This window comes from Danio rerio, chromosome 14 (genome assembly GCF_049306965.1).
Source record: "Danio rerio strain Tuebingen ecotype United States chromosome 14, GRCz12tu, whole genome shotgun sequence".
Lineage (NCBI taxonomy): Eukaryota > Metazoa > Chordata > Actinopteri > Cypriniformes > Danionidae > Danio > Danio rerio.
The window spans coordinates 3,817,501-3,832,267 of record NC_133189.1 but is presented as its reverse complement, the minus strand read 5'-3'; the positions used below and the strand labels follow the sequence as shown (position 1 = coordinate 3,832,267).

The following is a 14,767-nucleotide window of genomic DNA, read 5'->3' as shown; positions in this document are numbered from 1 at the left end:
TTCTGGATTGCTTTTCAAAACACTGTTGTCTGGGTTTAGGGAAGGGGGTGGGTGGGCGTATCGCTCGATTGGTCAGTTGACAGTGGCCTCTGATAGATTTATATAAGAACAGCAGGCCTGAATGGCACTTACAAGAGAAATTTGAGATATGAAAAAGCGTACACAGCAGCCTCTGGTGGATTTATGAAAAGAAAAACTGCGATAAAACGTTTGTCCTTGGACATATTTGGTGTTCTCCAGAAATGTCAACCCCAGGCTCCTTCTGAAAACGTAGTCCCGTGGACGTTTCTGGAGACCACGAAATACGTCCCGGGAGGTATGTATTTTTGCAGTTTTTGTTTAAGCGAATCCACGAGAGGCCGCTGTGTGCGCTTTTTCAGATCGCAAATTTTTCTCTTGAGTGCCGTTCGCGCCCGCTGTTCTCACGTAAACCCACTAGAGGCCACTGTTGACTGACCGTCTGTCTGCCTGACTGAATGACTGACTGGCTCACCCACCAATCGACTGACCCACCCTCCACCTTTCCTAAAGCCAACCAATTTTATTGATTGACCCGCCCACCCACTTACTTCCCTAAACCCAACCAACGATTTACAAAAGTCGTCCAGAAAAAGAAAAGCCCTCGTCTGATTTTTACCACGTTTTCAGATTTTACCACATCCTCACTTTGTTATTTACCTGTCATTTTATTTTTTGGATTCTGTTTTTGTCTTACCTGATTTCTGGAACCACTTATCTCTGGACTTGAACCTCGTCATCTTTGTGGTCAACTCTCTGCGTTTCAAGTCTGCCGACGTACAGGACGAGCTAACTGGACAAACTGGTTACAGAGCTGTCCACACGGAGGTAAGCGGTCAGTTGGTAATCGCAAAAAAGAAAGGACGTCATACCGCCCCATAACGTTCATTTAAAAAATGAAATGCAGCCATACGTACCTACGGATGCATAATTTGCAATCTCCAGAAACGTCCATGGGAATACGTTTTCAGAATGCGCCTGTTGTTAGAAATGTATAAAGGTGTAGGTTTTCAGAATGTGCCTATGTTGGACGAGAACAAAAAGAAGACTGATAAGTTTAATAATATGTGCATGTTCATGTAATATGCTCATGATATCATTTTAAATCAACATTTATAACATATTATACAGTTAGCAACTATTCTGGTTCAGGAAAACGGACTATATTTATTATCTTTTTGCTTTTTTAATTTTCCTTGTCTGAAATTACTTTCGTTGATTTTTCATAATGCAAAATGCTGCAATATTACATATGGTTTTGTTATTTATTTTGAGGTGAAATGAAATTTGGACATGTACCTAACAGGCATCCCTCAACAGTCCTCATAATTGGCCACATCATTTAGGAAAATCATAATTTTAGCATTAATTTGTTGGCATGTTTTTGGTTAATTGGTTCAGAGAGAGAGAGAAAACATGCAGATAAATCAGTGGTGATTTTTTATTACAGGATCAACTACTGATGCTGTGACCTCTAGTTTGACCACAAAGACATCTGAAAATGGTACGAGTCTCTCAACAGAAAAAACTACTCAAAATTACAGCTCTGGAAGTCTTTTTACACGTGAGTGCCGAGCTTCAGCAAGTACTGCAAAGCATAAATACAACTTTTAATACCTATGAGAGGGGGCGTCACAGTGGCACAATGGGTAGCACAATCCCCTCGCAGCAAGAAGGTCACTGGTTCAAGCCTCGGCTGGGTCAGTTGGCATTTCTGTGTGGAGTCTGCATGTTCTCCCCGTGTTGACATGGGTTTTCTCCAGGTGCTCTGGTTTCCCCCACAAGTCCAAAGACATGTGGTATAGGTGAATTGGGTAAGTTAAATTGTCTGCAGTGTGTGTATGTGAATGGGAGTGTATAGGTGTTTCCCAGTGATGGGTTGCAGCTGGAAGGGCATCCACTACGTAAAACATATGCTGGATAAATTGGTGGTTCATTTCACTGTGGCGACCCCAGATTAATAAAGGGACTAAGCCGAAAAGAAAATGAATGAATGATATCATTGAGAAGTTCTGCAGGCTGCTTTGCAATTTTAAAGTGCAATATTTACTTGCATGTTTGCCCTTCAGATCTTGTTGCAGTTGCTTTTGAAATGAATCATAGTTTAGAGGCAGATTTCATTTTAATGACTGATTTAAATATTTTTCTTTCTTTCATAGTTGCACGGTACTTATTAATCGCTATGGGCTGTGTTGCGGTGATCCTGATTCTACTGTTCATCATTGTATACTACGTTTACAGGAAGAAACAACACAAGTCACCAACACCAGGTCAGCTTATTTTAAATCTGTAATAAACTATGAATGTTACAGGCAGAATATGTCATATATTTTTTTATAAAAATATCTAAAAATCAATAGAAGAGTTATATTGTTGACTTATGTGCTTGCATTATCCGAAATGTTTCTTAAATTGTTCAAATTCAGTCAATTGACCCTTCGGCAAGCCCCGCCCTCCTTAGTTACTGTTGCTACGCCTGTCAAGCTTTCGTGCCTGACACAGCTTTTACAATGTGTATGCGCCGGTATCAGACATTGCCAGAGATATAATGCCATTTTTGGCGAACAGGTGAGATATACGAGAAAGCCAGACAAAAAAGGACTGCAGTATGCATTACAGGGGTATATTCACCACATAATAGGCAAGCGATTCGAGAATAATTCAATTAAAATTGAAGCTAGGTTAGCCAAGCCGCCTCAAACGCTAACCATTCAACAGCTTAGCTCATGCTCAGCAGGAGAGGCGAAGTTTAAAAACAATTGAATAGTAACTAATTAAACCGTGATTTCTCTATTTTTAGCCAAAAAGCCTGATAGACTATTGTTTTGCAGTGAAATATAGTGTTACCAACCGATGAGGAAACACGCAGGGACAGTGCTTCTGCATCATTCATTCATAGATAGAACAGCCAGAAAGGGAAACTGATGGATTTGTAGTTCTAAATTACGTACTGCACCTTTTACATCAAAATTAAAAGTTGCTGTTTTCTTGGCTAATATGCCAAGGAGCTGTCATTCTGGCATAATCGAGGTGCAATACTATTACACAGAGCCTGAAAATAGCATCTTCTGCAGATAAGAAGCGACAACAAAGTTCCTTGATTATTACGCCAGGAAGAGAGTATAGTTCCTCGCCACATTGGCATCGAAAATAGCAACTTTTTATTTTCCATCAGTATTAGTATGTGATGTACCTGCAGAAGATTCAAGATTTACATGTTTTGTAAGTTCTGAATTAAAGTAAAATGGCCAGGCCGATAAATTGAACAGGCTCTTTGAGATGTAAGCAGAACAAATGATTATTTTAATCATTAATGTAGCTGGAAAAATGGTCATCATGTTAGTTGGTGCAAAAACGTTTACATCTGTGTAAAAACCTGAATGCTTGGTGGTTTTTCATTACACTTTAAACTGTGATAAAATATATACACCTGGTTTTATAGACATCTAATCTGTTTAGCAGAAAGAAACTTGAACTAATTCATACAAAAAATAGCAGTGTCTTTGTTTCTAAAGCACATTTATTAAAATAAAATATATACAAATGTCCTATTGAAATTATGTCTGGTTGACTTAATCCTGGCTTAGTCGAAGCTTTGTTTTTGAAACCAGACAAGGTATTAACTCAACTTACTGAATAACCAATTAGTTAAATGTAACACACACAAAAAAAAAAAAAAACATCATAGACTGTGTATAATCTGTTATATATGATCAATAAGTCATGTCAGCATATGTCATACTTTACTTTAAACTATGTTAATTTAAATTAGCCATATTACACTAAATGTTTTTAATTACAAGTTTTAACTTTTGTTTTTAGTCAGTTTATTCAGCCTAATAGAATAACTCATTGTCGTTTATCTGTTGCTAATATCTCATTTGTTTTCTCAGCACCTCCTTCTGGAGACGTGGAGCTCATTTACACTCACATCTCTCATCAAAAAACCAACAAACAAGGTGCAGGAAAGAAAAAAGGTAAGAAACACTAAACTACAGTTCAGAGATCAGAGATCTTCATTTGTAAATGACATGTAAATCGGTATTCAAACTCTCATGAGTAGCAGTTAGTATTGAATAAAGCCCATAATCAGTACCTGTGGTGATCATTGTCATAGTAGTTTATTCTGTTGTTTGTCGTTGAGAAATAGAAATTGTCTCCAAAAGATTAAATTGCAGGTGATGGGTAGAAAAAAACGAACTTTAACATGTAATATACATACTGTAACATTGCACGTCTCTACTTGTAGCTAGGAAGTGGTGTAGGCTCTATATTCAGTCAAGTCATCAATCTGGCAACCTGTGTTTGTATGGAGTTGTCAGAGGAGATGCTGAGTGAAAAAGTGTTTTGAATTAAGACTGCAATACCTAGTTCAACCACTGGGTGTCAATCTTACATACTGCACCTTTAATACCTGACCTGGGGTATTTACATAAAGCGATCTGATTGGCTGACACTCATTTTAGCTTGAAAAGTTGAGAAATTCCCAACTTCTGGGAAGCAGCGCAGACAGATCCACAGTTCAGTTTGGCAATGATTCACGTCACCCATTTCTCAAAGTATGAGTAAAAAGTAGACCTTTCAAAAGTACTCGAGTAGTGAGTATCACACGGGAAAAAGCTGATGCATTTACAAATAATTTGTGGATGTGTGTAAACGTAACATTCTGTAGTGCATTTAGTCATTACCCAGCATGAACACAACATCATACGTCGCTAATATTAGGTAAGATTTAGGTTGTGATGTCAGGTGACCAAAATTTAACATCTAGCTAGTGTCTCATGAGAAAGTTATTTTAACATTCAATGATGACGTCAAATTATGTTGATATTTGGTTGATTTTAACTTAGAAAGTGTTAGAAAGTGACCAAAATCCAACATCGAGCCAACATCTTAATCCAACGTCATATTGACGTCAAATACTGACATTTATTTATCAGGTATGGCAACCAAAATCCAACATCTGATAGACGTCATAGTGGTAACGTCCACACAACTTCAAGCTGTGACATCATTAGACCTTGATATTGGATTGATTGTAGGTTGGACGTTGACGTTGAGTTCTGATGTTGACCCAATTTTCATTTCCAAACAAAATATAACGTCCCCACGACGTTGAGGTACAAGGTCAATCTGACGTCATGTTGACGTCTTGTGCCTGCTGGGTGTTTAAGGCCATTTCAGTCATCCTATAGTAAACATCCGCCATCTTCTCATCAGTGACGTGCATCTAAATAGTCTCTGGGTCAATGTGTGTAAAGATTTTGGACATCTTCTTGTACACTTTTAATGCTTCCAAACTGTTTCCTGCAATTATAAATCACCCAAGTCTTGAGGTAGCTCATTATGATGTGATTTACCTTCTATGTGTGATTTGATTGGACAGGAATAGCAGGAATGATTCTTCTAATGCCCATAGACAGATAAAAATAAAGTAGTGAAGCAGGTTGAAGGAAAGTAATGGAGTAAAAGTACCGATACTGCACTAAAAATGTACTCAAGAGGAAGTAAAAGTTCACATTTATAAAACTACTTAGTAAATGACAATTGTGACGTCAGGTAACCAAAATTCAATGTCTAGTCAGAGTCTAAGGAGAACGTTAGTTTGACATTGAAATGACGTTGATATTTGGTTGATTTTATCTTAGAAAGTGTTGGAAAGTGACCAAAATCCAACGTCGAGCCAACATCTTAAACCAACGTCATATTGACGTCAAATACTGATATTTATTTGTCAGGTACGGCAAACAAAATCCAACATCTGATAGACGTCATAGTGGTAACGTCCATTTAACATCAAGCTGTAACATAATTAGACGTTGATATTGGATTGATTTTAGGTTGGACGTTGAGTTCTGAAGTCAACCCAATTTCAATTTCCAAACAAAATGTAACGTCCCCACGACGTTGAGGTACAAGGTCAATCTGACGTCATGTTGACGTCTTGTGCCTGCTGGGTGTTTAAGGCCATTTCAGTCATCATATAGTAAACATCCGCCATCTTCTCATTAGTTACATGCATCTTAACAGTCTCTGGGTCATTGCGTGTAAAGATTTTGGACATCTTTTTGGACACTTTTAATCCTTCCAAACTGTATGCTGCATCATTATGATGTGATTTACCTTCTATGTGAGATTTGATTGGACAGGAATCACAGGAATGATTCTTCTAATGCCCATAGACAGATAAAAATAAAGTAGTGAAGCAGGTTGAAGGAAAGTAGTGGAGTAAAAGTACTGATACTGCAGTAAAAATGTACTCAAGAGGAAGTAAAAGTTCACATTTATAAAACTACTTAGTAAATTACAATTCCTGAGGAAAACTACTCGATTACAGTAGTTTGAGTATTTGTAATGTGCTACTTTACACCACTGCTCATTACATTGTTCAAGTCAGCTTTAAAATAATACTGAAATAAATCAGTTGTCGTTCTTCACTTGTGGTTGCTGTTTTCTGCAGTGCTAACAGTGTTTACCAGCCGTTTCTCCTTTTCTGTCTGCAGAAGCGTCTCCAGATGATGATGTGGAATATTCTGCGGTCAGAGTTCAGAAAAAGAAGAAGAACAAGCCGGAGGAAGAGGTTCAGTACGGAGAGGTGACGTTCAGCCCTAAACACTCAAACACCCAAAATCAGCAGCAGCAGCAGCAGCAGCCGGCGGAGGAGTGTGTGTACTCAGAGGTACATAGAAGCTAGAAGAGTCTGAGAAACACACACACACACACACACACACACACACACACACTCTCTGCTCAGTCAGATTTACAGTCCACACACATGTGCATTAGGAGCTTGTGTATATTATGATGCTTTATTTCAGTATGTTAATGATATGTGTGGCATGTTATACTGAATACTGATTCATTGGATTTACACTTTTTTTTTTAAGGTAAGGGGTTGCAAACAGGGTGGCACAGTGGTTATCACTGTGGCCTCACAGGAAAAAGGTTGCTGGTTTAGTCCAGGGTGGTCCAGTTGGCGTTTCTGAGTAGAGTTTGCATGTTCCTCCCGTGTTGGCGTGGGTTTCCTCCGGGTGATTCGGTTTCCCCTTCAGTCCAAACACATGCGCTATAGGTGAATTGAATAAACTAATTCATTTGTTGTGTATGAGTGTGTGTGTGTGTGTGTGTGTGTGTTTGTGTGTGTGTGTGTTTGTGTGTGTGTGTGTGAATGAGACTGTATGGGTGTTTCCCAGAACTGGGTTGCAGCTGTAAGGGCATGAGCTGTGTAAAAAAATATACCAGAATAGTTGGTGGTTCATTCTGCTGTGGCGACCCCTGATAAATAAGGGAATAAGCCGAAGGAAAAGGAATAAATGATGGTTGCAAACTATTTATATGGGCTGAATTTAAACAAACTAAATTTAAGCTGAGCATTACTATATTTTGTTTGTTTGTTTAAATTCAGGCCGTATAAATAGTTTGCAATGACTTACCTTTAAAAAAAAGAGTAAATTCAATGAATCATTTTTTTTCAGTGTATGAACATAGAATTGTACAGAGAAATGACATTTTGATAAATACAGAGATGCTATTAGAGTCTGAGAAACGCACACACACACACACACACAAACACACTTCTGCTTGGTCAGATTTACAGTCCACCACACGTTTACTCACAGGTACATAGAAGCTAGAAGAATCTGAGAAACACACGCACACACACACACGCGCACAGTCAGATTTACAGTCCACAAACATGCGCATTGAGAGCATGTGTGAATAATGATGAGGTATTTCCGTATGTTAATGATGATGTTGATGTTGTGTGGCATGTTATGAACATAGAATTGTACATAGAGATGACATTTGTATGCTATTCCCCTGGGCTTTCTTGTCTTAATATTAAATTCAAAAAGATTTGCTGTGTTTGTTGGAAAATAAAAATAGGAAGCATGCTTTAAAGTAGAGTGAAGTTTGATATCATTATTATTATTATTTTGCTGATAAAACACCCTGTATAAGTGCTGGGTTGTTTTCAGTTTTTTGGTTATATATGGACAAGTCTAACTGATGGGTTACATTTTTACAATTAATTTGTAACCCAACAGGTGGGTTTGTCCATTTTAAACCAAATATTGAGTTGAAACTACCCAGCATTTAATAAAATTTGTTTATGATCAAAAATACATTAACCCTGTAAAATATGATTTACTTTGGCGCAACTGTTGGATAAAAAAAAAATCTATTTATCTGTAACCCAGTTGTTGGGTTTGTCAATTTTTGATGCAGAATTGGGTTGAAGCTATCTAAAATGCTGTTTATTATTGTTAAAAAAACAGTATTATTGTTAAAATATCATTATTATTGTTTTCTATTTTAATATATTTAAAAAGTAATTTAAAGATTCTTTTATTTTGATGATAATCATATATTTCATTATTATTATTATTATTATTATTATTAGTAGTAGTAGTAGTAGTAGTAGTAGTAGTAAAAGTAGTATTGTTATTAGTATTAATATTATTATGCTGATAAAACATCTTAAATAAGTGCTTTTTTTAGCTCAATTTTGGTCATATATATATATATATATATATATATATATATATATATATATATATATATATATATATATATATATATATATATATATACTATTTATAGGGTTAATTCATTTGTAACTCAAATTGGGTTTGTACAGTTTTAACCAAATATTGTGTTGAAACAACCCAGCATTTTATATAATTTTATATAATTTTATAAGTATAATATTGTTAAAATATGAAAAAACACAACTGTTGGGTTAAAAAATATATTTGTAATCTAGTTTTAAACTACTTAAAAAGTGTGTTTATTTTTATCAAAAATACAGTGTTGATGTAAGTATAATGTATTATTAGTGTTGTTTTCTATTTAAATATATTTTTAAAAGATATCTAGTTTGATAATAATATATATTATTATTATTATCATCATCATTGTCATCATCATCAGTGTTAAAATGAATAAATAACAGTTTTTATATATTTTTCATAATAAACTTTATTCAGGATTTTTTTTTAATTTGTATTTTATTATTACAAATGTTTTTAATATCAGTTTATAAGATTAATGTATCATTACTGATTACATTTCATTGTTATTTCTATTTACATCTTTTTAATACTTGCTTGCAAACAGCAGTACAGTGACAGTTTCCACAGAAAAAACTACACAAAAAAAATGCCATAACTGTTTTTTTAAGGCTGAGAATAATAGGAAATGTTTTGGAATGATAATTATAATGATTTCTAAATGATCGTGACACTGAAGTCTGCAGTAATGATGCTGGAAATGTGGCTTTGCATGAAAAAAATACTTTTAAATATATTAAACGTATTATCCTCTAGTATATCAGTTTAATGTGTTTTTGAGAACATTATGCAACTTTGAAGAACCTAAAACCTCAAATACTGGTCTTTTGGCTGACTCTTTGCATGTCTGAGTTAAACCTTGATGCTGAGCAAGCAAGCCAAAGAAGAAAAAAAGAGGAAGCTAAATGCGTCTTATTTTTCCACTTAAACTAACACTTCTGCTTTTATCACTTCACACTTATCCTGTTGGTAACAGTGACTACAACAAGAAACGTTACTTGAAATCAACCCACATTAGCTGTAGAAATGTGCAGAAATGTCTATATAAGATGCAAATGTTGGCTGATTTTAAGATTTTCTATTTTAATTTGTATTGCTTGAATTATTTTAGATTAGTGGAAAGATATGCTATTAAGTATATATATATATATATATATATATATATATATATATATATATATATATATATATATATATATATATATATATATATAGTCAGAATTATTAACCCCCTGCGTATTTTCCCCCCAATTAACGGAGAGAAGATTTTGTTTAGTAAATAATATTTGACTAGATATTCTTCAAGACACCTCTATACAGCTTAAAGTGACATTTAAAGGCTTACCTAGATTAATTAGGTTAAAGTTAGGGTAATTAGGCAAGTTGTAAATAAGCATCTAATTGTATAAAGATGGTTTGTTATGTAGACAATCAAAAAAAAAACTTTAAAAGGGTTTTAAAAAAATTAAAAACCGCTTTTATTCTAGCCGAAATAAAAGAAATAAGACTTTCTCCAGAAGAAAAAAATATTATAGGAAATACTGTGAAAATGTCCTTGCTCTGTTAAACATCATTTGGGAAATATTAAAAAAAGAAGAAGAAATTCACAGGAGGGCAAATCATTTTAACTTCAGTGTGGTCTATGTGGCACTTTTCTCTTACATCTGCTTTTGAAAACACTATTGGTTGGCTTTAGGAAGGTGTTTAGGTCAGTGGTTTGCTGGTGATCTCCAAGCTCTGCCTTCTCGTGGGCATGTACAAGAAAAATGTGTATCTGAAACATACAACAAAACGTACTCTAAGGGTGCTTTAACTCCTGTACATGATTGTTTTGTTCTGAAACAGGGATAAAATGTTAGTGTTGCTTTTTGTTTGGTGCAGTTCACAGTTCACTTTCACACGGCAAAGTTTCTAAACGGATCAAAATAGTTTTAAAAAGTCACGTACGAGTAAACTCTCTTCACGTTGGTTTCACAGCTTATTTTTCCCACGGATTCCGCTCAGCTGTCGTTATTTTAATTTATGACGATTAAAGTTGCGCTTAAACTTTGACACCCACAGACATCGTCACCAAAAATAAATCCGAGAAGTGAGACTTTTTCATGCATAGCCTCATTTCAATTGTCAAGAGTTTAAGTTATTGAATCAATCAATCTATTACCCAACATTTGTGGTATCATTTAATTAGTTATTTTAAAATAAGAATAAGACATTTAATAACTTGTTTTCATTATCAGTTTTGAGCTTAAAACGTTGGCAAGATATTTGCATGACAGGCTTTATGCTTTATAAAACAAATGAACCGGGACAGCAGTCAGATCATGAAGCAGATGAATTTTCATCTTTCTTTCGAGGTGTCAGTGCTGAAATGAACTAAACAATAGACCTAATTCATTCATTCATTCATTCATTCATTCATTCATTCATTCATTCATTTTCCGTCAACTTAGTCTCTTTATTCATCAGGGGTACCGCCAACTATACCAGCATATGTTTTATGTATAGCGGATGCCCTTCCAGCTGTAACCCAGTACTGGGAAATGGCCTAAATCAAAATATTTTAAAATTTAAATATGGGAAAGCACCAGATGGTGATTTCGGTCAATTTTCCTATCGCGAATAAACAACACTCGTTACTATTTCAGCATACTTTCACTTTCGTATTTGACGTGAAATGCACATTTACCAGTAGAAATTATATGGCCACAGTCTGGTTCTCTCAAGGGCTTTTTCTTCACTTTTGCCAATTGGTGAAGTTTTTTTCCCTCTCCGCTGTCGCCTCTGGCTTGCATGATTTGGGATCGGTAGAGCTACGCATCGTTGGATTTACTCTTCAGTGTTTGGACTCTCAGTAGGGATTTTAAACCACACTGAACTGAGCTAAACTGAACTGAACTTAAACACTAAAAGCTGAACTACACTGATCCAATTACTATGACCACTCATGTGAAGCTGCTTTGACACAATCTACATTGTAAAAGCGCTATACGAATAAAGCTGAATTGAATTGAATATCACCTTGCCCAGCCCAATTGAAGCTAAGCAGAGCTGAGCCTGATCAGTACCTGGATGGGAGACCACATGGGAAAGCTAGGTTGCTGTTAGAAGTGGTGCTAGTGAGGCCAGCAGGGGGCGTTCAACCTCTCTGTGAGTACTTAACGCCCAAGTAAAGGGGACACTATACTGTCAGTGAGCGCCAACTTTCGGATGAGACGTTAAACCGAGGTCCTGACTCTCTGTGGTCATTTAAAATCCCATGGCACTTCTCGTGAAAGAGCAGGGGTGCAACCCGGTGTCCTGGCCAAAATCCCTCCATCAGCCCTTACCCATCATGGGCTCCTTATCATCCCCATCCACCAAACTGGCTCTATTACAGTTTCTCCCCTGCCCCAATAGTGTGGTGTGTGGTAATCGCACTGGCACACTGGTGTGGAGAGACCCCCCTCATGATTGTGAAACACTTTGAGTGTCTATATACACGATAAATGTGCTATATAAATACACATTACCTACTTACTAGAAATGACATCCCGCCCTACTCATAATTCTCTCTGCATATAGCCATATGGATATTATATAACAATAATAAACTGTGGTGTTTACTGGTTCGTTAGTTCATTGCATCGTATTGCTTTCAAACTACAATCGAACCTCTCCAGAGTTCATTTCACCCGAGCTGATACCACCTCATTCCGGCGATTTCAGAATAATTGTTTTGGCGCAGATCTGAGCAAGATTGCAGTGATCACATATACCCAAACGAACCAAGCGAATGAACTAGGGTCAAGAAACAAACATCTATGTGTGAAAGCACCCTAAGTAAAGTATTGGATTGCACCCTCTAGTGGACTTGTTATCTGAAACGTGCAACCAAACATACCCAGAGCAACGTATTTTTCATTCATTTGTTCATTTTCCTTTTGGCTTAATCCCTTTATTCATCAGGGGTCACCACAGCGGAATGAACGGCCAGCTATTCTAATTAAATGTTTTACACCGTGAATGCCCTTCCAGCTGCAGCCCAGCACTGGGAAACACCCAATCAATCACACTCATACACTACGGCCAATTTTGCTTATTCAATTCACCTATAGAGCATGTGTTTGAACTGTGGGGTAAACCAGAGGAAACCCACGTAAACATGGAGAAAACATGCAAAATGCCAACAGGTCCAGCCCGGACTCGAACCAGTGACTTTCTTGCTGTGAGGCACTGTATTTTTACATTTTGCATAAAAAAATGTAGGCTAAGGTGTTTTTTCCAGTGAGCCTAGGTTGCCCAGTATTCATCTAATTTGCTCCGCTTTTGCTCTTTCCTGAACGCTATGTTGCTCAGTGTGTGTAGGACATTTAGAAATATGTCACATCAGATCAAACCACCAGTTATTTTGACGAGCTTGTAAGTGTTGGGCTTATTTAGTTTTTTAAATGTGGTTTCTTGATAATATGGTGTGATTTCCTGCATGGAGAACATCATGTACATTTTTAATACTGTGGGTTTTTTTCTGTTGATCCACAAAGACAGAAACCTTAATAAAGAGTAATATAAAGTCACATCACATCAAGATATTTTTCAAGATACTAGTATTCAGCTCAAAGCTTAACTAGGGGAATTAGGTGAATTAGAGAAATTAGCCAAGTTATTGTATAGCAGTGGTTTGTTCTGTAGACAATCTAAACAAATATTGCTTAAGGTGGCTAATAAAATTGACCTTAAAGGTTTTTTTTTTTTTTTTAATAAAAACTGCTTTTATTCTAGCCGAAGTAAAACAAATAAGACTTTCTCCAGAAGAAAAATATTATCAGACATACTGTAAAAAAATTCTGAATATGTTAAACATCATTTGGGAAATATTTCACAGGAGGGCTAATAATTTGTACTTCAATACTGTATATCAGTGGTCCCCAACCTTTTTCTAACTGCAGACCGGTCAACACTTGACAATTTTACTGTAGACCGGGGGGGTTGAAATAATAATAATAATAATAATAATAATAATAATAAACGTGAATCCACTGTACTCAAATGGAACTTTATTAGCACATTGCTCCAACATTACAATGCTATTATAACATTAGGAAGTAATAACTTTATTCACTCATTGCTCCAACATTACAATGCTATTATAACATTAGGAGGTAATAACTTTATTAGCACATTGCTCCAACAATATAACTTATTATAACATACAAAAATGTCCGTAATGCTAAATCAGTGGGAGCCTTGAGCTTGTTTCTTTGCAACGAGATGGTCCCATCTGGGGGTAATGGCAGACAAAAGCCCTTTTCACACATACAGACCTTTTTGGAAAATTACCGGCAATTTTCCAGACAGGTGTGTATGTGTGAACAGGCCCTTTTTAAAAATACTGGTCAATTCGTTCTGGCTATTTATTTTCCTGAAAGAGAAGTTGTAACATTACCGGTAATTTGCCGGAATGCTGCGCCGTGTAAACGCAGAAGGAAAATTGCCTGAAAGATCGCGTGCACATCTGCTTTAGCCAATCAGAACAGCCAGACGCAGGTTTATGAGAATAAAAGCCTTTGAATATTTTTCCAGACACAGTTAGCTGCTAGAAGTTAGTCAGATCATGTTTATATGTTCATCTTAATGCCAACCGTGTAAATAATTATCGATAAGATGCTTATGATAAGCCGTTGTTTGTTTACCTTCAAGCTTTGCGCGTGCCTGTGAATCAGCCCGTGAGCGCCAGCACACACAGGCCCCGTTTACACTAGTGCGTTTTAGTTTTAAAACGGCGTTGTAGAATGAAAACGATCCGCGTCCACACTCGCGTTTTACCCAGCGTTTCTGAACAGCTCTCCGTCCACACCAAAACGCTGAAAACGCACATCACGTGACCACACAGACACTCTCGGGCAAGCGCTCCAGCATTTCTACCCAGATGAGAGCTCTGCTTGTCGGACTGCTCATCAAGCATCTCCCGCTGGATCTAATCTCACTATATTTGCTAAACATGATATTTCATTCATCTTGTTGTCTTTATCTAACGACATAGGCCAATTCCCTGACTTTGGTCATTGGAATCTATTAAGTTACTTGTTCACGGGTAACATGTTTTGGTTAAGCGCAAAGATAAGTTAATGATTAATCCAGGTACATTGACTGATCGCTTGCCTTTATTTCCTACAATGTATAAACTTATTGTATGTTAT

The 14,767-nt window shown here is 36.4% G+C and overlaps 1 protein-coding gene across 3 annotated transcripts in view; it reads left to right on the top strand.

Moving 5' to 3' along the window:
- Positions 1-14,767, top strand: part of LOC110440201 (uncharacterized) — a 31,473-nt gene that overhangs the window by 9,098 nt on the left and 7,608 nt on the right. For 2 of the 3 annotated variants that reach the window (XM_073922469.1, XM_073922470.1), the window contains 4 exons: positions 1,469-1,522; positions 2,178-2,288; positions 3,912-3,995; positions 6,522-7,085. In XM_073922469.1, coding sequence (XP_073778570.1) covers positions 1,469-1,522; positions 2,178-2,288; positions 3,912-3,995; positions 6,522-6,712 — 440 coding nt within the window. In that variant the 3' untranslated portion in view covers positions 6,713-7,085. Of the gene's footprint in view, positions 1-1,468; positions 1,523-2,177; positions 2,289-3,911; positions 3,996-6,521; positions 7,086-14,767 lie in introns of those variants that run through there. The other variant, XM_073922468.1, reaches the window with a different exon arrangement.